The sequence below is a fragment of the Salmo salar genome, chromosome ssa19, assembly GCF_905237065.1.
Source record: "Salmo salar chromosome ssa19, Ssal_v3.1, whole genome shotgun sequence".
NCBI classification, from domain to species: domain Eukaryota; kingdom Metazoa; phylum Chordata; class Actinopteri; order Salmoniformes; family Salmonidae; genus Salmo; species Salmo salar.
In genome coordinates this window covers 15,057,713-15,081,400 of record NC_059460.1, presented here as the reverse complement: position 1 = coordinate 15,081,400, position 23,688 = coordinate 15,057,713, and the positions used below count along the sequence as shown (strand labels likewise).

Genomic DNA, 23,688 nt, shown 5'->3' with positions numbered 1-23,688 from the left:
AGGCTGACACGGTAGCCAACATTTTGGCGGGATTGGGAGGCTAACGTTAGATAATGCAACTGTGGCTATGGCTGCTTTGACTGGTGAATGGTATATTTTCTGTAACACACTTGATAGTCACTATACGGTTTTTGTTCTTTCATCCCTAAGCCCCCTACATTGAGTCTTAGAACTGCCAACATAAATATTATTATTTCACTTTCCACCTCATTACACCAAGCTGTAATGATAGACCAAGCTATAATTAGAAAATTCAACATCTATTCTGTCTGCACAGCTTCCCGGGCAACCACCGCAGCAGGAATGCTGTGATACAAAATCAGCTTTCCCAAGGCAAAGAATGGGGGATATGCTGTCAAGACTGTGAAGACAGACCCAACGTTGCTATTCATTGCATCAGTCGAGCATTTCAGTCCCACACAAAAAATGCACAACCAAGTATAGCATATTTCAAATTGAGTACCTCAGAAACATCAGAAAACACATTGTAGAATGAATAGATCACTTCATCATCGAATTGATAGCATCGTAACTCAGAACAGTAAATAAAAGGACATTAAATTCACTACCCATTTAACAAATATTTACTTTTTCAAAAACATTACAGGCTACGTAGACAGGCTCCTGGATCCAGCGCCGTATGTGGGGAAGCTGTGCGAGCTGTCCATCCCAGGACCCCTATCTGCTCGTTGTGAGAGGCCTGACAAGGAGGAAGCCTATCTGGATTTGTCTCCTCAATGGGTCCTGCACACTGTGGTACCTGTATTAGGCTTATGGATCTAATAAAACAATTTTATGTTAAATGATGTCTCTTATTTCTCAGTGTGTTCATGTTGATACATTTTTGCCTATAGTAAATGTCTGGTCAAATAAATGTCTGATCAATACATACAATTCAGAAGTTGTTGTCATTTATAATGCTAATGCAGAGGCACCAATACATTTTCCAGTACACTTATTGTATACTGTTTTCATGTACATTCCCTTATGTCTAAGCATCGAAGGTGACTCAGGCTTTACTAATTCTTGTGAATAAGTGTATCAGTGAACTGTATTCTGTAATTAGTTACAAAATAATAGAAATTCCATTTGTCTGAGATCCAAAAGTCCATGATCAGCTCTGTTGACCATCAAAGCATTTTGCAGAGAAAATGGGTTGAGGCATACTATTTAAGCTCGGAATGACATGTGGCCCATTCTTTACTTTGTCTAATACCATGGTATTTTTGAGTACTCGTATCTGATTAGCTTGAAGGGCATTCTAGAGCATTTTAAAAGGGATAATCAACTCAGGGCTCTATGCGTCTTTGAAAAAAAATGCAACTCTGTGGAAGGTCAGTTCCCCTCCGCTAGGGTTATAAACTTATAATTTTGATGGTTAAGTTTAGGCATTCATTCCGAATGGTTAAGGTAAGGGTTAAGGTTTGGGATAGGGTTAAAACAATCCAAATAAAAATGACTGCCTAGCACTGGGATTGAACACGCAATCCTCGGAGCCAGAGCTCGCGGTTTCCGGAAAAAAATTAAAACAACCCGCTGAGCCATAGCTTGCGGCTTACGCCTATTTGCGATCCCCATCCACAACTCCCTAGCAAGCCGCAACCCTACTTGATGGTAATAGCGCTCACAGATGCCCCTAGTGGCCGGTTTTGAAGGCATCTCACAACGTCCTGCGGACCCGGACGAACGTCGAATATCGCCTTGGATCACGGGTGATCTGGCTGAAAGGAATACAGTGCCATTTGAAACACATCCACAGTACCCAGAACAGGTGTCTATGACTAGTGATGAGGTACAATAATATAGGATGAATTCATATTCACATGATAACCCTTCTCACTATTGAAAGGTCATGTTATTGTTCAGTTGCAGGTTCCTCTGTAGTTATCGCCTGTTGCCTTTTCCATCTAATTTTCCCTCTTATCTTTCCCAATCAGAGAGGCTTCTGGGAAACTGTAATCATTTAATGGGATGACATTGACATGACTCATTGATTATGTGTTTGTCTGCTAGAGAGCAGACGGGAATCCTCTGGGAGATAGAGAGGGAAAGGCAGGTTTTTGACGCTTGGCTGATTTCAATATCATCATTAAAACACCATGTCCTTTTTCCTTTGTGTGGGTGAATTTTATTAACGGTAAAATTATAAAACCGGTAAACTTATTCCACCAGGGTAAAGAAGAGTATATAAATATGAGGACTAGTGAAAAGCATTTTGTCGAGGTGTGTGTGTGTGTGCGCGCTTGTGTATGTTCCGTGGCCCATCCAGAACAGAGTGGAGTTCTTTGATAGACCTCAGACTGTTTCATGTTGCTAAGAAAGAACCGGAGAGTCTATGGTGTCATTGTTTCTGTTGCTATGTTCTCCAATCTCCACCGTGTTCCGGGGGTAAAATGGATTCAAACAACTGTGTCTGGGAGTCAGGTTTTAACAGTAGGTTGTTCAGTCAACCTATTATGGACTTGACCCAGTGGTTTTCCTACAGAACAGTGAATAGGGCAATTCATGTAATTTCATCTAGATATTGTGACGTGGTGAGGTTGGACCCAGGTGCAGAGAAGAGACCAGATGAGGAATCAGTGGTTAAGGATTAACATAATACTTTACTAAGAAACGGTAGCCGCAGGATCACAGTACACTTGAAAAAAACAACAAACACTATGTCTCGAAAACTAACTCAGAAAACAACCACACAGTAAACAATTCAAGCTTCTGCAAAGGACAACAGAAAGCACACCTCTTTTGACAGGAAAATCATAATGAGTAAATAGGACACACCTGAGTGTCGTTAATGTATCTAGGACGGTCTCTGCCGCCCTCTGCTGACAAGTGGAACCATGATAGATAGATATGTTCCATATTTGCTAAAAGTTTTATCATACCAAATTACTGTGACCTTACGGATTATTCTGCCACAAGCGCTACCTTTTCTACCCCAGATCAAATAGGAGTGTAATGACTAGGAATTGTAGGTTCAAATATTCCTCTTGGTTTCTTCTCCTGTAATGGCAGGAGAAGTGAATAACAACACAGTTAAATCCATGGAGTAGTGCATTTGTGATTTCACCCTTCATCTCTCTCCCCCGTCTGTTTGTACCTTGTGTGGCCCAAGCAGCTGTGGGAAGAATTGGGTCAAACCTGTCCCCATGTGTGCCCCACACACTCGCTAACAAACACCCACAGACATACACAGACACACTTAAAACACACATTGTGCTCATGTGCTCACATATTAGTCATGCATTTACACAGACACTTTTACCTACAATTACACTCTGATGCACTCGCACTCACACATTAGAGCCTAAGCGTGCACACTCAAACACACATTCTGCTTTCATCACCAGAGCCGACGTATAAACCCTTACACTTGTGACATTGTGTCATACTTATTATGAAGGTGTGACTACAAACTAGCGACATTGACGATGTCAACAGACCGGCTGTCACAAAGCACAGATACACACCAACCTGGACTCAGGGGCAGATGAAACATCTGGGCCACTCAAATTAGTAGAATATGTGAAGTTTGCTATGCTATGTATTAATGTTCATGTGATATGTTACAAATTACAACTGGTATGTTATGTGAAGTTTGCTATGCTATGTATTAATGTTCATGTGATATGTTACAAATTATAACTGGTATGATATATTACGAATTGTAATTTGTGCAATATGTTACGAATTTGCAATAACTTGGATATGTTACAAATTACAATTTGTTGTGCAAAACGTTAGCTAGGCAGCTAGGTGGCTAAATCTAACGTGAGGGTTAAGGTTAGAGTTAAGGTTAAGATTAGGGTTAGGAGAAAGGTTAGCTAACATGCTAAGTAGTTGCAAAGTAGCTAAAAAGTAGTAAGTAGTTGCAAGGGTGCTAATTAGCTAAAATGCTAAAGTTGTCTGTGATGAGATTCGAACACACGACCTTTAGGTTGCCAGATATTCACGTTATACGTTGACCCACCCACCCCTGCTTTTGTTTTTACCTTAAGTAACCTTCTGTCTTATTTAACCATAGCAAACATAACCATAGCAAACGTAACATTTCATACTAAATGGAATGTACCGGATTTACATTTACTATGTTACGTCTAGTCCATGAGACTAGCCTGTACACACTCACATACAGTACAAACACACACCTAAAAACTGCAGAGACAGTACAGCATGCATTTAAAAAGTCTCACCTGTATTCACAATCACATTTCGCATGAAGAAATAGATACACAACACAGTCATGCATTCAGACACGCACACGCACGCACACACACACACACACAGTCAGTGCAATAATCAAGCAGAGGTGTGTAGAGGTGAGAGTCATTAGCGGGAGCTAATCTTTAGTCTAGCTAGGAAGAGTTATTATAGTGTCACATACTGCTTTCCCAGATGCTCCTGCTGTAAATACCAATCAGCTTTCTGCTTTACACCTGAGCTGCTGTTTACTGGGCTTTGTTTGCAGCACGATTATCACTGTTTGCTCTTTGTAGTTCCAATTTAGTTTTTTCTTTATCCAGGCAATTTCTTTCTTTCATGTCAGCTGGTGTATGTTTGTGTATGTGTGTGCGTCAGCGTGTGCGTGTGTATGTGGGTCTTCCTAGTGTTTTCCCCTGTCTGAGTGCCAGTTCACAAGCCTGTGTAATCCAAGAGGATGAGAAAGACTAGAAATAATCTCAGAGGACCTGTGGATTGTAGCGATGACAGTGTAGACCGCTGTCACCCTAACAACAATCTGTCAATCATCCAACTGTATGAAAGTTACGGTGCTGTTTTGATGAGGTGATCAGTATCCTCTGACCTCGGTGTTCTTGGCTGGGCATTCTGATTAAATTGGATTTTGCTCTTTTAAAAAGCATGAAATACCCCTTCAGATCTCTGCTCTATTCTCCTTAGTTTCCCTATATTATTGACTTGCATATCAAATAGCTTAGAGTTCAGCCAGCACACCAGGGTTAGGAGTTGTTGGAAAGAGACCAGGATTTGAAGAAATTCTGAAAAAAACACCATTACGCTGTGGTTGATGGTTAATGGTGATTTCAGCTTGAACTGACATCCTCAGCATTTACAGTGAACGTGATCTCGTGAATGTCGGGGAAATTGCTTTTAAAAGTCTATTGCTGTGTGCAGGGTGTTAATCTGTGTTGGATTGAATCCTAGCCTGAGGTCTCCTTTTACAAAACCTACATGTCTGTACAAATGGACTGTGACTTGGGCATTTGTGCCATTTGAAAGCAGCTGTGGCATGTTGTATCAGGGCAGACTGGGCTGGCTCTTTAAGGGGATTGTGATTGCTGGGATTTAGACTCTGGCAGAGTGGGCTTTGGCTAGCAGGCCTCTATTGGCTGTTAGATCTGCGTGTGTGTGTGTGTCATACTGCATGTCCAGCCAACAGTGTGGCATGCATGAATACACAGCTGAATAGCTTCCTCTCTCCTTAGTTAACCTAGCATCCTTCCTTATTTATTTCACTTGACCAAATAATTCTGTTCACCTACCAGTTACTCGAACCTTCACATCCCTCCTCAGTAAGGTGTCAAACACGTTAATTCATTGTTTAATCAGGTTTTGTTAATATTTTACAAGCATAGTTAGCACAGGGCTAGTAGTGAAGCTGCTGTCTCTGTGCCATTGGTGGGTGTGACATGGAGGTGTACCAGGTGACTGTCTAAATGTAGATCTCTATCTACCTTTACCATAACCAAATAGGATTATGATCCACATATGCCTTTTTACTTTCAGGACAACAGTTTTTTTAATGTAGTCATCATGGCCTGAGTAGTTTCAGTATTCAGCCACAGGACAGTGGGATTAATGTATGCTATTGCTCTTTTTCAGGGTAGTGTGTGATGTAACAAGTCCACTTAATTTTGAAAAATAAGCCACGCTTAATAGCACATGCATAAAAACACACGCCTTACGGCAATTGTTCTGCCAATACGGTGGCACAGTCTAACGTTTAGTGCCTGCAACTGTAAAAGCATGAAAACTCATGAGATGTGTTGTTGTTGCCTTTCTCCAGGTTGCGATGCTTGGTGAAACAGTTGGAACGAGGAGAGGCGTCCGTCGTCGACCTCAAGAAGAACTTGGAGTATGCAGCCTCAGTCCTGGAGTCTGTGTACATTGAGGAGACACGGTATGGATATCTTATCATTGGCACAACTGTCCAGTAGATTGGTCAATACCACTATACATATTACATACAGAATCGGACATATTCTGTGTGAGCAGAGTTATTTCTCAGAATGTTCTGCCTATTGAATGTTATTTTCTCCTTCTCTCTCTCCATCTCTCTCTTACCCTCCTGCTCTTTCTCTCTCCCTTATGGAAAAACCACATGAATGTTACATGTGATCTTAGATGAAATGAATGTCAAAAGCACATGTGAAGCACATGTGACAACATGAGGACCCACATTTTCAACAAGTGATACCATGAAACTACACATTTGACAAAATTTGAACATTTTCACATGTAAAACTTCAAGTTAGATTTTCACAAAGTTTTTCACATGAAAATTAAATTCCACAATTTTCACATATGAAAGATTTAAAACATGTTATTCCCCTCACATGCAAAAAGGGGGTGTTAACATGTGAACTCTAATTTAAAAGATGGAAAATGCGATTTCACATGTGAAATTACATTTTCACATGGGAAACATTTCACATGTGTTTTTTGGGAAGGGAGGTAATGAAATGGTATGGGTGTTTTAACGTAGGTGGTACGCTGTTCAGCTAAAATAGTGTAAACATCTTTTGTCAACATGATTACACTTGACATGATGATGAAGTCTCCTACAGATTCATTACCTATAATACATGTCTGCACTTAGCAAAAGAGTGCCATCTGCACTGCTATTTCAGTTAATCGGTTTATTCTCTCATCATTGATTTCATTTACTTATTTCAGCAATTTGTATTTTTGACCAAAGTGTTGGAATACAGGTGAAATGAGTTATTGACACCGACATGGTGACATAGCAGGAAGATCGAAATGCCATGAACCAAGAGGTTGTAAGTTCAAATCCCAGATGAGGACATGTTGAATAATAATTACAGTATAAATAAACATAAACAACGTAATCATGTGTCGAATATGTATGTTGAAAACACTGCGACCACGTGACGTTCCGAGGACATCATAATGAATGTTTTATTTTTTATGCAGGGCATCACCTGTGAAATATAATGTGAAAAATATCCACGTGAAATTTCATTTGAAATATCATTACATGTGAAGTGTTCCAAAACCATTGTTTCACATGATTTAACATGTGAAATTTTATGTGATTATGTGAAAATCCACATGTGAAACTTCATGTGAAATATCATCACATGGTTTTTCAGTAAGGTCTCTCTCTCTCTCTCTCTCTCTCTCTCTCTCTCTCTCTCTCTCTCTCTCTCTCTCTCTCTCTCTCTCTCTCTCTCTCTCTCTCTCTACACATATTTGTTAGAGAGAAAGAGAGCAGAATTGGGTTTTAATGAAAAATGTATCAAGTGCTCAAAACAAAGTAGTTATTTTAACTTGATTGAAACATTATTGATGAGAAGTGATGGGGCCTGCTGTGTGTGTGTGTGTGTGTGTGTGTGTGTGTGTGTGTGTGTGTGTGTGTGTGTGTGTGTGTGTGTGTGTGTGTGCGTGTGTGCGCGTGTGCGTGTGTGAGCGCGCGCGTGTGTGTGTACATGCATGAATGCATACTTGTGCGTCCATGCATGTATTTGCACATATATGTGTGTGTGCGTGTGTCCCTCTCCGCAGGCGATTGGTGGACACGGAGGATGAGCTCAGTGACATCCAGTCGGACTCGGTGCCGTCAGAGGTGCGTGATTGGCTGGCCTCCACCTTCACGCGTCAGATGGGTCTGATGCTGCGCCGGACCGAAGAGAAACCGCGCTTCCGCAGTATCGTACACGCAGTGCAGGCTGGGATATTTGTTGAGAGGTTAGTTTGTCATCCAATGTCCTCCGAACATGTAGCATGTTTACTAAACTGGGGGATCAGCACTGACAGTAACACACTCTCAGTGTATTTCCAAAATCATGGGCAATAATATGGAATTGGTCCACCCTTTGCTGCTATAACATTCTCCACTCTTCTGGGAAGGCTTTCCACTAGATGTTGGAACATTGCTGCAGGGGCGTCCATTCAGCCACAAGAGCATTAGTGAGATCGGGCACTGATGTTGGGCGATAAGGCCTGTCTCGCAGTCTGTGTTCAAATTCATCCCAAAGGTGTTCGATGGGGTTGAGGTCAGGGCTCTATGCAGGCTAGTCAAGTTCTTCCACACCGATCTCGACACACCATTTCAGTATGGAACTCGCTTTGTTCATGGGGGCAATGTCATGCTAAAACAGGAAATGGCCTTCCCCAAACTGTTGCCACAAAGTCGAAAGCACAGAATCGTCTCGATATCATTGTATGCTGTAGCTTTAAGATGTCCCATCACTGGAACTAAGGGGCCTAGCCTGAATCATGAAAAACAGCCCCAGACCAACATTCCTCCTCCACCAAACTTTACAGTTGGTACTATGCATTCGGACAGGTAGCGTTCTCCTGGCATCCGCCAAACTCAAATTCGTCCATCAGACTGCCAGATGGGGAAGCGTGATTAATCCCTTTAGAGAACGTGTTTTCACTGCTCCAGAGTCCAATGGCGGATAGCTTTACACCACTCCAGCCGATGCGTAGCATTGCGCATGGTGATCTTAGGCTTGTGTGCGCCTGCTCAGCCATGGAAACCCATTTCATGCAGCTCCTGAAGAACAGTTCTTGTACTGACTTTGCTTACAGAGGCAGTTTGGAACTCGGTAGTGAGTGAATTTTTACGTGCTACGCGCTTCAGCATTTGGCGATCCCGTTCTGTGAGCTTGTGTGGCCTACCACTTCATGGCTGAACCTTTGTTACTCCCAGATGTTTCCACTTCACAATAACAGCACTTACAGTTGACCGGGGTAGCTCTAGCAGGTCAGGAATTTAACGAAATGACTTGTTGGAAAGGTGGCATCCTATGACAGTGCCACATTGAAAGTCACTGAGCTCTTCAGTGAGGCCATTTTACTCTCAATGCTTGTCTATGGAGATTGTATGGCTGTGTGCTCGATTGTATATACCTGTCAGCAACAGGTGTGACTGAAATAGCAAAATCCACTGATTTGAAGGGGTGTCCACATAATTTCATACTGAATTAGGATATCCCACATTCAGCTCACTGTTAGTCTCTCTTGACAGACTGTAATCAAATCAAGTAGCTTGCATTTAAGATTTGGTTCTGGGTCCCAAGGTTATCTCATGCTAGCAGTTACCCATAGACTTCCAGTCATTGCGCTAATGCTAGTTAGAATTGGCTCACGAAACTACTTCTAACTTCCTTCATACTGGACACAGAGACATACAAATGGTATCCACGAGTTAATCTGCCTCTGGGGAAGTAGATTTTAAGGGCCTTGTTGTCAACATCCTGATGTATCCCTTTAATGGATGGGAGTTCCATATTTTGGCCAACTGTCAATGAAGCCGTCAATGTATTTTCAAAGTAATTTTGTCCTGTAGAGAATGCCTTATCATAAAGAACCCTACATGAAAGTGTTTGCATCCAGCATCCAGCAATCTCTGCCCAAGCCCTGGGTGGGTGTATTTGATAGCATACAGTATGTATCAGTTTCACAGTAGAAGGGTAAACCCCAGCCTAGATGATAAGCATTGGGAAGGTCACCCATCACATCCCTGTTGTGAGGTATTTCCCCCAGAACCACCCTCCCCGTACCCTTGAAATGCTAATACCATGAGCCATCTCCCCACGTCCACCTCCACCAATCAGTGGTCCTTGCTCTCTGGGTGTCCTAACATTGTGTGTGTGTGTGTGTGTGTGTGTGTGTGTGTGTGTGTGTGTGCGTGTGCGTGTGCGTGTGCGTGCGTGCGTGCGTGTGTGCGTGCGCGTGCGTGCTATCTCTCCCTGACAGGATGTACCGCCGGACGTCCAACATGGTGGGATTAAGCTATCCGCCCAGCGTGATCACGGTGCTCAAGGTATTAAGAACCGCGGTCTGGAAAGGACGGCGATAGGCCAACAATGCAGGGGGAAGTCTGAGATAGTCCTACGGGGTGGAGGAGAGAGAGGGTCAGGCCTGCGATACGCCAAACAGGCCAGGGCAACCGAGATAAAACCATACATCATTCACAACTTCACCCTATTTCATACACAGTATATGATGGAATAGATGTGTAGATGTGTAGAATCACAGTACATACAGACCGCATGCTTTCATTTCAAGTCATTCTGCTCCGATGCCAGAACACACGGGGGTAAAAGCAACATTTGACAAAAATACAATTCATTTTTACTATTGAATGGCTGTCCTGTAATGAGTAATCATTTGTCTCCCGGTTACTGAAAGCAGGACCTATTCCCATGCAAAAGAACACAAGGTATTAATACACTGCTGAGCTTATAGAAGGGATTTTCATGTAATGTGTTGTTGTTATTGCTGTGTAATAGTGGCGTAGCGTGCCATGTTTTCATGCCTCATGACGTAATGACTCTTCATCTGCAGAGGGAGATGACCGAATTAGAGTTTTGTTTGATCTGTTTAATCTGGTGTGATGATAAAGTAGACCTCTCTCTCTTTCTCTGCTATCGTCACACACACACACACACACACACACACACACACACACACACACACACACACACACACACACACACACACACACACACACACACACACACACACACACACACACCTAGACACACACACACACACACACACCTAGACACACACACACACACACATATGCTTGCACGGACGCACACACACAGCACCTAACCATCTGGGTAACCCTAACTAGTTGCTCAGAGGTACAGAGGTCAATAGTGTGTTTTGTTTTATGCACATCATAAATTATGACATATGTGTTCTCCCGTGGGGTTTGGGTTCAACACCCCATTCCTACCCCATCAGTAAGATAAACTTAACTGTGTCATGACATGCACTGTTTCTATTTCATAACTATACAAAACGGTACAACAACCGTTAACCTAAACCTTGAGAGGTCAGAATCCATACCAAACCAGGAAAAGCCTGTAAAATGAAAACCAGGACTCTGTGTCATAAACGTACTGGACCAACCCTGTACAGTTAGGACCAACGTGCTGATAGCATGGTGGATTGGCCATCTGGCAATTCTGGTAAATGCCAGATGGGCTGGAATTGTTTTGTTGTTGGGTGGGCTGATCGAAATTGACACACACCCAAAAAATGTATCTGTTATACTAATCAGTGGGAAACGGCCAGCCCCCCCTCCCACAATGGGACAGCCTGGTTTTCTAAAAGAGTGAGCTGAGGTCACACAAACTCACATTCAAAGCAAAATGCGGCATCAGCAAAAATACCTGCTCAGACTCTGTCATTAGACAGTCAAAAAAAATGAAAGGGTGCCTATAAATGTAAAAAGAGTAAAGTCTACATTGTCACCTCACTCAAAATTTCCTATTTTTTGGGTGGCTAAAACTATGATTTGGTGCATTATCCTTATGATTCCTGTAATGAAAGTGTCTGCCCTGCCCCTGTGTCTGCACCCACCCATGCGCTCGAGAGAAAGATGTGTTCTGATCATATAACATTTCAAAATGCAATTGAGGGAAAAACACAGCCTTGGGAGCTTCGTCCCCTTGTCCCTGCCGAAGAGAGGAGGGTCTCAGCTTTATGTAGGCATTTTTTTTCTCAACACTCAATATTCAGCTCAATAGCAACTATGTATTTTACAACCAAGATATTTGATATGGCTTTGGGAAATGGAGTGCCGCGCCTGCAACTGCAACGTTTCTTGTTTGGAAATTTACATTTACTGTTGGATCAATACATTGGTATAAAATACAATTACATCTGTAGTCCTATTTTAACAGACTTGGAAGCGCGTGCAGTGATGTGGGCTGGTGTGGATAAAATGCCAGGACCAAACTCTTGTCCCAGGCCGCCCCTGGCTGGCATCAATCCTTACCGATGATGTGATATCATCATGCCTTACCTTATGAATCCTTCACTGGCTGGCTTGACTGTTAGATTTCTTCCAGCTATCTCACAAAGCCATTTTCTTCTTATTCTACTCTAAAACCGCTAAATAACACAGTGTTGAAATGAAAAGCTCTGTTTGCTACTTACCCCCATTCCTTCTGTATTCAGCCTGCTGTCCTGATCCGTCATTGGTTGAATCACACGGAGACTGGACAACTTGGCTTTGTCATCTTTGAGCCCGCTTTCTTCCTCTCTCTCTCTCTCTCTCTCTCTCTCTCTCTCTCTCTCTCAGTTCCTCTCTTTCTTTCTCCCTCTGTCTTTCTCGCTCGCTCCAGCCCATCCCTCTTTCTCTCTCCATCTCCATCTCTCTCTTTCAGTATGCCTGCAGGCTGTGTAAGCCAGTGGCAGGAGACAGAGATGGAGAGCAGGCAAAAACTTCCAATTTAAAGATTTAAATCTTTAATGTGTTGTAATTCAAATGGCCCCTGCCACAGACATGCCAGAAGAACTCCACAGAACGTTGTTGGAAAGAGAGAGAGAGGGAGGGATTGAGGGAGGGAGGGAGTTGTATAGAGAATGAGATAGAGAGATGGGGGAGTGAGGGAGGGAGAGAGAGAGAATGGGGAGAGAGAGAGAAAATGGGGAGTGATGGAGTGAGAGGCAATGGGGGATAGAAGGAGAGAGAGAGAATGGGGAGTGATGGAGAAAGAAAGGGGGAGTAAGGTAGAGAGAGAATGGGGAGTGATGGAGAGAGAAAGGGGGAGTAAGGTAGAGAGAGAATGTGGAGTGATGGAGAGAGAAAGGGGGAGTAAGGTAGAGAGAGAATGGGGAGTGATGGAGAGAGAAAGGGGGGAGTAAGGTAGAGAGAGAATGGGGAGTGATGGAGAGAGAAAGGGGGAGTAAGGTAGAGAGAGAATGGGGAGTGATGGAGAGAGAAAGGGGGAGTAAGGTAGAGAGAGAATGGGGAGTGATGGAGAGAGAAAGGGGGAGTAAGGTAGAGAGAGAATGTGGAGTGATGGAGAGAGAAAGGGGGAGTAAGGTAGAGAGAGAATGTGGAGTGATGGAGAGAGAAAGGGGGAGTAAGGTAGAGAGAGAATGGGGAGTGATGGAGAGAGAAAGGGGGAGTAAGGTAGAGAGAGAATGGGGAGTGATGGAGAGAGAAAGGGGGAGTAAGGTAGAGAGAGAATGGGGAGTGATGGAGAGAGAAAGGGGGAGTAAGGTAGAGAGAGAATGGGGAGTGATGGAGAGAGAAAGGGGGAGTAAGGTAGAGAGAGAATGGGGAGTGATGGAGAGAGAAAGGGGGAGTAAGGTAGAGAGAGAATGTGGAGTGATGGAGAGAGAAAGGGGGAGTAAGGTAGAGAGAGAATGGGGAGTGATGGAGAGAGAAAGGGGGAGTAAGGTAGAGAGAGAATGTGGAGTGATGGAGAGAGAAAGGGGGAGTAAGGTAGAGAGAGAATGGGGAGTGATGGAGAGAGAAAGGGGGAGTAAGGTAGAGAGAGAATGGGGAGTGATGGAGAGAGAAAGGGGGAGTAAGGTAGAGAGAGAATGGGGAGTGATGGAGAGAGAAAGGGGGAGTAAGGTAGAGAGAGAATGTGGAGTGATGGAGAGAGAAAGGGGGAGTAAGGTAGAGAGAGAATGGGGAGTGATGGAGAGAGAAAGGGGGAGTAAGGTAGAGAGAGAATGGGGAGTGATGGAGAGAGAAAGGGGGAGTAAGGTAGAGAGAGAATGGGGAGTGATGGAGAGAGAAAGGGGGAGTAAGGTAGAGAGAGAATGTGGAGTGATGGAGAGAGAAGGTAGAGAGAGAGAATGGGGAGTGATGGAGAGAGAAAGGGGGAGTAAGGTAGAGAGAGAATGGGGAGTGATGGAGAGAGAAAGGGGGAGTAAGGTAGAGAGAGAATGGGGAGTGATGGAGAGAGAAAGGGGGAGTAAGGTAGAGAGAGAATGTGGAGTGATGGAGAGAGAAAGGGGGAGTAAGGTAGAGAGAGAATGGGGAGTGATGGAGAGAGAAAGGGGGAGTAAGGTAGAGAGAGAATGTGGAGTGATGGAGAGAGAAGGTAGAGAGAGAGAATGTGGAGTGATGGAGAGAGAAGGTAGAGAGAGAGAATGTGGAGTGATGGAGAGAGAAGGTAGAGAGAGAGAATGTGGAGTGATGGAGAGAGAAAGGGGGAGTAAGGTAGAGAGAGAATGGGGAGTGATGGAGAGAGAAGGTAGAGAGAGAATGGGGAGTGATGGAGAGAGAAGGTAGAGAGAGAATGGGGAGTGATGGAGAGAGAAGGTAGAGAGAGAATGGGGAGTGATGGAGAGAGAAGGTAGAGAGAGAATGGGGAGTGATGGAGAGAGAAGGTAGAGAGAGAATGGGGAGTGATGGAGAGAGAAGGTAGAGAGAGAATGGGGAGTGATGGAGAGAGAAGGTAGAGAGAGAATGGGGAGTGATGGAGAGAGAAGGTAGAGAGAGAATGGGGAGTGATGGAGAGAGAAGGTAGAGAGAGAATGGGGAGTGATGGAGAGAGAAGGTAGAGAGAGAATGGGGAGTGATGGAGAGAGAAGGTAGAGAGAGAATGGGGAGTGATGGAGAGAGAAGGTAGAGAGAGAATGGGGAGTGATGGAGAGAGAAGGTAGAGAGAGAATGGGGAGTGATGGAGAGAGAAGGTAGAGAGAGAATGGGGAGTGATGGAGAGAGAAGGTAGAGAGAGAATGGGGAGTGATGGAGAGAGAAGGTAGAGAGAGAATGGGGAGTGATGGAGAGAGAAGGTAGAGAGAGAATGGGGAGTGATGGAGAGAGAAGGTAGAGAGAGAATGGGGAGTGATGGAGAGAGAAGGTAGAGAGAGAATGGGGAGTGATGGAGAGAGAAGGTAGAGAGAGAATGGGGAGTGATGGAGAGAGAAGGTAGAGAGAGAATGGGGAGTGATGGAGAGAGAAGGTAGAGAGAGAATGGGGAGTGATGGAGAGAGAAGGTAGAGAGAGAATGGGGAGTGATGGAGAGAGAAGGTAGAGAGAGAATGGGGAGTGATGGAGAGAGAAGGTAGAGAGAGAATGGGGAGTGATGGAGAGAGAAGGTAGAGAGAGAGAATGGGGAGTGATGGAGAGAGAAGGTAGAGAGAGAAATGGGGAGTGATGGAGAGAGAAGGTAGAGAGAGAATGGGGAGTGATGGAGAGAGAAGGTAGAGAGAGAATGGGGAGTGATGGAGAGAGAAGGTAGAGAGAGAATGGGGAGTGATGGAGAGAGAAGGTAGAGAGAGAATGGGGAGTGATGGAGAGAGAAGGTAGAGAGAGAATGGGGAGTGATGGAGAGAGAAGGTAGAGAGAGAGAATGGGGAGTGATGGAGAGAGAAGGTAGAGAGAGAATGGGGAGTGATGGAGAGAGAAGGTAGAGAGAGAATGGGGAGTGATGGAGAGAGAAGGTAGAGAGAGAATGGGGAGTGATGGAGAGAGAAGGTAGAGAGAGAATGGGGAGTGATGGAGAGAGAAGGTAGAGAGAGAATGGGGAGTGATGGAGAGAGAAGGTAGAGAGAGAATGGGGAGTGATGGAGAGAGAAGGTAGAGAGAGAGAATGGGGAGTGATGGAGAGAGAAGGTAGAGAGAGAATGGGGAGTGATGGAGAGAGAAGGTAGAGAGAGAGAATGGGGAGTGATGGAGAGAGAAGGTAGAGAGAGAATGGGGAGTGATGGAGAGAGAAGGTAGAGAGAGAATGGGGAGTGATGGAGAGAGAAGGTAGAGAGAGAGAATGGGGAGTGATGGAGAGAGAAGGTAGAGAGAGAGATGGGGAGTGATGGAGAGAGAAGGTAGAGAGAGAATGGGGAGTGATGGAGAGAGAAGGTAGAGAGAGAATGGGGAGTGATGGAGAGAGAAGGTAGAGAGAGAGAATGGGGAGTGATGGAGAGAGAAGGTAGAGAGAGAATGGGGAGTGATGGAGAGAGAAGGTAGAGAGAGAATGGGGAGTGATGGAGAGAGAAGGTAGAGAGAGAATGGGGAGTGATGGAGAGAGAAGGTAGAGAGAGAATGGGGAGTGATGGAGAGAGAAGGTAGAGAGAGAATGGGGAGTGTTTGAGAGAGAAGGTAGAGAGAGAATGGGGAGTGATGGAGAGAGAAGGTAGAGAGAGAATGGGGAGTGATGGAGAGAGAAGGTAGAGAGAGAATGGGGAGTGATGGAGAGAGAAGGTAGAGAGAGAGAATAATCCTATTAATAACTCACCTTTAGCTGTACATGGGGATTCTGTTCTTGTTCGTTATTACTGAGGTTCATGTTTTGACTCCTAACAGCCCCTGGGCTTTAAATTCATGTAACATACTGTATCATCAAACAAACTAGAAATAAACATCTGATGTAAAAACATGCCTACTGCCCTCTGACCCTTAATGTATTTTGATTTAGGCTCTATGCTTTTCAAATGGTCATGCAGGCGTTCAATAAGGTGCATTTATTGTGAAATAATACTTGAATATAGCAATATAAAGGAAAATAAAATGTATGAGATGCACACCATTTTCATTTTATCAGATACCCCTCCCTGCTCCTCCTCAATTATTTGCTTTCCAGACACATTCAGATTTGATTTAGTCTTTCAATACTTGTTCTGACAATGACTCCCTCTCGCAGCACGTGGACATGTGGTCTTTTGACGTGTTTGCCCTGAATGACGCGAGTGGGGACCACGCGTTGAAATTCATATTCTACGAGCTGCTCACAAGATATGACCTCATCAATCGCTTCAAGGTAAGCTGATCAGAACAGGACCGCATCTCATTCTCTCCCACTCCCTTATCTACCCCCCTGTGGGCATTGATGAGTGACGTTCTTTTAATTCCATTGAATCAAAAGGTCTCAGAGGTTGTACGACTATCTGGACCTGCATCACAAGGATATCAAAGTCTGTGTTGATAAATGCATAGCTACAAATACCCATTTAACAATTTTTGCCCAGGGAGAAGGGAATCAATTGCTTAAATAAAAATGTTCTCTCCTCCTCCCCTTCATCTTCACTGATTGGAAAATACTTGGTTGAAGCTCATCATTAGGTTAGTCAACTATTTCAGATCGCTACAATGAAGGACAGGAGGCGATGAGAGGAAGGAACTTTTTAGCTGAGAAAAGCCAATCTGTGTAAGAGCCAGAATGAGAGATTTCCCTCAGGTCACTGGCTGAGCTCTGTTGTTTTCGTTTGTTGTTCAGATCCCTATCTCTGCCCTGGTGTCCTTTGTGGAAGCCTTGGAGGTGGGCTACAGCAAACATAAGAATCCCTACCATAACCTGATGCATGCTGCAGACGTCACTCAGACAGTACACTATCTATTATTGAAGACAGGCATGGTGGTAAGAGACATTTTATTTTCATTTGTGCGTCTGCTTGCTTTACGTGCGTGTGCGTGCATGTGTGTGTACGTGTGTCTCCTAAGGTGTGTGTGTCCACAGGAGGGTACCTGCAGTATTCTTGTTTGATTAAGTCTGACCCATCCTCTATCAGTGGAATTTATGACGCCATGGAGGCAGTCAGTCAGCATCCACCCTCCTGCCTGCAGGCCATGTCGTAGAGTCAGTCAGTCAGCAGCCACCCTCCTGCCTGCAGGCCATGTCGTAGAGTCAGTCAGTCAGCAGCCACCCTCCTGCCTGCAGGCCATGTCGTAGAGTCAGTCAGTCAGCAGCCACCCTCCTGCCTGCAGGCCATGTCGTACAGTCAGTCAGTCAGCAGCCACCCTCCTGCCTGCAGGCCATGTCGTAGAGTCAGTCAGTCAGCAGCCACCCTCCTGCCTGCAGGCCATGTCGTAGAGTCAGTCAGTCAGCAGCCACCCTCCTGCCTGCAGGCCATGTCGTAGAGTCAGTCAGTCAGCAGCCACCCTCCTGCCTGCAGGCCATGTCGTAGAGTCAGTCAATCAGCAGCCACCCTCCTGCCTGCAGGCCATGTCGTAGAGTCAGTCAGTCAGCAGCCACCCTCCTGCCTGCAGGCCATGTCATAGAGTCAGTCAGTCAGCAGTCACCCTCCTGCCTGCAGGCCATGTCGTACAGTCAGTCAGTCAGCAGCCACCCTCCTGCCTGCAGGCCATGTCGTAGAGTCAGTCAGTCAGCAGCCACCCTCCTGCCTGCAGGCCATGTCGTAGAGTCAGTCAATCAGCAGCCACCCTCCTGCCTGCAGGCCATGTCGTAGAGTCAGTCAGTCAGCAGCCACCCTCCTGCCTGCAGGCCATGTCATAGAGTCAGTCAGTCAGCAGCCACCCTCCTGCCTGCAGGCCATGTCGTAGAGTCAGTCAGTCAGCAGCCACCCTCCTGCCTGCAGGCCATGTCGTAGAGTCAGTCAGTCAGCAGCCACCCTCCTGCCTGCAGGCCATGTCGTAGAGTCAGTCAGTCAGCAGCCACCCTCCTGCCTGCAGGCCATGTCGTAGAGTCAGTCAATCAGCAGCCACCCTCCTGCCTGCAGGCCATGTCGTACAGTCAGTCAGTCAGCAGCCACCCTCCTGCCTGCAGGCCATGTCGTAGAGTCAGTCAGTCAGCAGCCACCCTCCTGCCTGCAGGCCATGTCGTACAGTCAGTCAGTCAGCAGCCACCCTCCTGCCTGCAGGCCATGTCGTAGAGTCAGTCAGTCAGCAGCCACCCTCCTGCCTGCAGGCCATGTCGTAGAGTCAGTCAGTCAGCAGCCACCCTCCTGCCTGCAGGCCATGTCGTAGAGTCAGTCAGTCAGTCAGCAGCCACCCTCCTGCCTGCAGGCCATGTCGTAGAGTCAGTCAGTCAGTCAGCAGCCACCCTCCTGCCTGCAGGCCATGTCGTAGAGTCAGTCAGTCAGCAGCCACCCTCCTGCCTTCAGGCCATGTCGTAGAGTCAGTCAGTCAGCAGCCACCCTGCTGCCTGCAGGCCATGTCGTAGAGTCAGTCAGTCAGCAGCCACCCTCCTGCCTGCAGGCCATGTCGTAGAGTCAGTCAGTCAGCAGCCACCCTCCTGCCTGCAGGTCATGACTGTAGCGGTACGTGGGTAAAATCACTGGGGAAGCCAAGCCAGGAAAGAAAAGCCATATTATAACCTTCAGTATGTGTTGTTTGCATTGTTTGCTCTATAAACCTGTTAGTTCATGTCCCTTGCCACTGTGATATATGGGCCTAAGGCCGAGACAATAAGACAACACAATAAATTCAACCACACCTTTGTTTCATCACAAAACCGAAGAGCAACCTATGTCCGGTGAAGTCCACAGAGCATATTGCATGTAACTAACAGTTACATGACCTACAGCATGGTCAATCAAGTTCATCTTTCCAAAATGTTCGGACTACTAAACAACTATTGATTTAGAACACTGGAGAGTTACTGCAAGTCGCAAAGAAAACAGGGGCTGCATCCTCACCATTTTAACTTCAACATTTCAACGTAATTTAATAAGCTATGCTTAGTCTAATACAGTGACAACTAAAAGATTCCCCCCAAAATTCTACGTAATCTAAATATCATGTGACTGTCCATGGCACTGATATGTGTGTGTGTGTGTGTGTGTGTGTGTGTGTGTGTGTGTGTGTGTGTGTGTGTGTGTGTGTGTGTGTGTGTGTGTGTGTGTGTGTGTGTGTGTGTGTGTAGAAAAAAAGAAAGTTGACTCACCCTACTTGTAGAGAAGCGCCAATGCCATCCTCCTCTCTTTCATGTTGCTGAAACGGTCTATGACTCTGTCATACAGTGCACGCTTTTAGTTTTTGTTGTCCTGAATCAAATCAAATGTATTTATAAGGTCATTTTTACATCAGCAGGGGTGGCCAGTCCTCTTCTGGCTGTGCCGGGTGGAGATTATAAGAGTGCATGACCCTTAAGGCCAGATCATTGGCTACTTGGCTAAAATGCTTACTCACTACCCTAGCTTCCTTTCATGGGTAACGATTAGCCAGCTACTTATTAGCCTAATACATCTAGCTAAATATTGAACTTCCATCCTCTCAGGCCAGAGGCACAATGTATGAATTTATGGCTGGATCAGAATTGGCACCCTAATTATTGGCCAGTATCGAGAATTAAGTAAACCCCTCCCCCATGTTTTTGAATTCTTTGTGGGCCTGTGTAATCTGAGGGAAATTTGAATCTCTAATATGATCATACATTTGCCAGGAGGTTAGGAAGTGCATCTCAATTTCCCCTTATATTTGTGGGCAATGTGCACATAGTCTGTCTTCTCTTGAGACCCAGGTCTGCCTACGGCGGCCTCTCTCAATAGCAAGGCTATGCTTACTGAATCTGTACATAGTCAAAGCTTTCCTTAATTTTGGGTCAGTCACAGTGGTCAGGTATTCTGCCACTGTGTACTCTCTGTTTAGCGCCAAATAGCATTCTTGTTTGCTCCGTTTTTTTGTTAATTATTTCCAATTTGTCAAATAATGATATTTTCTCATGATTTGGTTGGATCTAATTGTGTTGCTGTCCTGGGGCTCTGTTTGTGTTTGTGAACAGAGCCCCAGGACCAGCTTGCTTAGGGGGCTCTTCTCCAGGTTTATTTCTCTGTAGGTGATGGCTTTGTTATGGAAGGTTTGCGAATTGTTTCTTTTTAGGTGGTTGTAGAATTGAACAGCTCTTTTCTGGATTTTGATAATTAGCGGGTATCGGCCTAATTCTGCTTTGCATGCATTATTTTGTGTTTGAGGATATTTTTGCAGTCACAATTTAGTGTTTGTCCTATTTTGTGAATTCTTGGTTGGTGAGCGGACTTCAGATCTCACAACAATAAAGGGAAATTGGTTCTATAACTGATTCAAGTATTTTTAGACAGATCCTAATAGGTGTGTCAAATTTGATGTTCCTTTTTATGGCCCTTCTTGCCTTGTCTCCCAGATTGTTCACAGCTTTGTGGAAGTTACCTGTGGCGCTGATGTTTAGGCTCAAGCTGCATCCCTGTCTCACCCCACACCCCTGTGGAAATAAATGTGTTTGTTGTTTGCCAATTTGAACCGCACACTTGTTGTTTGTGTACATGTATTTTTTATAATGTCGTATGTTTTTTCCCAACACTGCTTTTCATCCATTTTTATAGCAGAACCTCATGCCAAATTGAGTTTAAAAAAACAATCGAAATCAACAAAGCATGAGAAGACTTTGCCTTTGTTTTGGTTTGTTTGTTTGTTAATTAGGGTGTACAGGGTGAAAACGTGGTGTGTCATACGGTAATTTGGTAAAAATCCAATTTGACATTTGCTCAGTACATTGTTTTCACTGAGGAAATGTAAGAGTCTGCTGTTAATGGTAATGCAGAGGATTTTACTAAGGTTGCTGTTGACACATATCCCACGGTAGTTATTGGGGTCAAATTTGTCTCCACTTTTGTGGATTGGGGTGATCTGTCCTTGGTTCCAAATACCGGGGAAGATGCCAGAGCTGAGGATGATGTTAAAAAGTTTAAGTATAGCCAATTGGAATGTGTGTCTGCATATTTTATCAAAAAATGTTAGGATACCATCAACACCACAGACCTTTTGGGTTGGAGGGTTTGTATTTTGTCCTGTAGTTCATTCAATGTAATTGGATAATCCAGTGTGATCTGGTAGTCTTCAATAGTTGATTCTAAGATTTGTATTTTATCATGTATATGTTTTTGCTGTTTGTTCTTTGTTATAGGGCCAAAAAGATTGGAGAATTGGTTTATCCATATATCTCCGTTTTGGATAATAACTCTTTGTGTTGTTGTTTGTTTAGTGTGTTCCAAATTTCCCAGAAGTGGTTACATTCTATGGATTCTTCAATTACATTGAGCTGATATCTGACGTGCTGTTACTTCTTTTTCTGTAGTGTATTTCTGTATTGTTTTAGTGATTCACCATAGTGAAGGCAAAGACTCAGGTTTTCTGGGTCTCTGTTTTTGGTTGGATCGGTTTCTCTATTTCCTTCTTAGGTTTTTGCATTCTTCATCAAACCATTTGCCATTGTTGTTAATTTTCCTAGGCTGTCTGCTTTTTAAATTTGACAGGGAAGCTGAGAGGCAAATATACTGTGAAGTTTACACCTTTACTATTACAGTGAAATGTTTTGTCCAGGAAGTTGTTGCTTTCTCTCTCCCCGCCTCGCTCTCTCTCTGACCTCATGATATGCTCCCCACTGAGACTTCATTGATCCTGGTCCTGAGTTAATCTCTCCTGACTGTTGGGTATTCATTTCTGTCACCTCCCTGCTACCCGGTCATTAACCACCCAGTGATATGTAACTGTTTAATGGTCTTTCGGATGATTCATGGCTGATGATGTGTGAATGATGATGTGAGGGGCAAGGGTTATGATCTGTGAAAGATGTCATAGTCACCCTTGTAGCGGTTGGATTCCCATTGGTTTGATTCCAAATGTGCCGCTTACACATTGCCCCATTGGATCCTCATTGGTCCAATCAATGTGCTGGCAAAAGCATATTTGTTTTTTAGTATGTCCCCACTCAGGGGTGGCATAGATTTGGTCCCAAATGGTGCCCTATTCCTTACATACTGTAGTGCAATACTTTTAACCAGAGCCCTATGTGCCCTTGTAAAAAGTAGTACACTACAAAGGGAATAGGGTGTAATTTGGGAAGAAGCCATAGCCTGGCTTGGTGCCTGAAATGACAGCTTGGTTTTTGGAGCTCTCTCTCTGACACCTTTAAATCCACAGGAAAGCCTGTAAAACTGTCAGCAGGGTTTATGAGGTGCTGGAATCATCACTGTTATCAAAATGTGGATGCAGCACATTCATAATAACCATAAAGCCGCTGTCTCTGTCATAAACTCATTTCAAATTGCCAACAAATGCCGTAAAATAAATTTTACTGCATAGAGCCTGCATATTAAGACATGAAATCATGTAAAAGCAAGTGTGAGTTAATAAAGCTATGCAGGACAGTGTAAAAAGATCAGAGTAATTGTAGTTTACAAAAAGGATAAAGGGGCAATCAGCAGTTGCTACATCATTTTTTACTTTAATATATACTTATTGATTATTGAAGATTATAACTTAAAAATGTACCCCGTCAAAATCCAAAATCGAAGTTTGTTTTACTCCAATGTTTGTTAGCAAAGTAAATGTAAACAAACACTATATAGCCTCAAAGCATGGTTAACAGTAGAACCGCTGGGCCTCAGAGGGACCCCCCTTCAAGCTAAGGAGCAGTCATTCTGACTGCAACATTCTAACAGTGGAATTAATACATTTCATATATGCTATCCTTCAAATAATTATTTGGTTGTGTTCATGAAGGTGTTAGGTAACATTAGAATGCATTTTCTTTTCATTTCAAATAACAATAGCCTTTTCATTAGCCTATGTTACTGTAGGCTGTATGTAAAATAAATAAAAAAACACAAAAACACAAAAATGAAACTGTTGAATAAATAGTATTTGTGGAGTGCCTTTGTTACAACTATGAAACAGAAACCACATGTGTTGGAACATGATAACAGCTTATTTTTTATATCATTTCATTTTTTTTTACAAAATACCCGAACCACAAAGACCCATGCTAGGTCAGCAAAATGCGTGGTCAAATGATGAAAACAGTAGCCTAAACATCATTATAAGGGTCAAGTGTGCTTGATAAATAGTTCAAATCAGCCCAAATGATATTATAATGAACATAAGTTTCAATATGACAGCTTGTGCTTAAATGGTCTGTGTTTACACGCAATGGCATTAGTTGGATTTCATTTAGCGGTTATCCCTTGTCCTAACAGTCGACACAAATCTTTGACACTTCCACTTTC

The 23,688-nt window shown here is 44.1% G+C and overlaps 1 protein-coding gene across 7 annotated transcripts in view; it reads left to right on the top strand.

Moving 5' to 3' along the window:
* The window catches only part of pde1ca (phosphodiesterase 1C, calmodulin-dependent a), a 170,195-nt gene that overhangs the window by 112,373 nt on the left and 34,134 nt on the right, over positions 1 to 23,688 (top strand). For all 7 annotated transcript variants that reach the window (XM_014157410.2, XM_045702122.1, XM_045702121.1 and 4 more), the window contains 5 exons: positions 6,023 to 6,136; positions 7,762 to 7,944; positions 9,964 to 10,030; positions 16,614 to 16,730; positions 17,187 to 17,327. In XM_014157410.2, the coding sequence (XP_014012885.1) occupies positions 6,023 to 6,136; positions 7,762 to 7,944; positions 9,964 to 10,030; positions 16,614 to 16,730; positions 17,187 to 17,327 (622 nt within the window). The remainder of the gene's footprint in view (positions 1 to 6,022; positions 6,137 to 7,761; positions 7,945 to 9,963; positions 10,031 to 16,613; positions 16,731 to 17,186; positions 17,328 to 23,688) is intronic.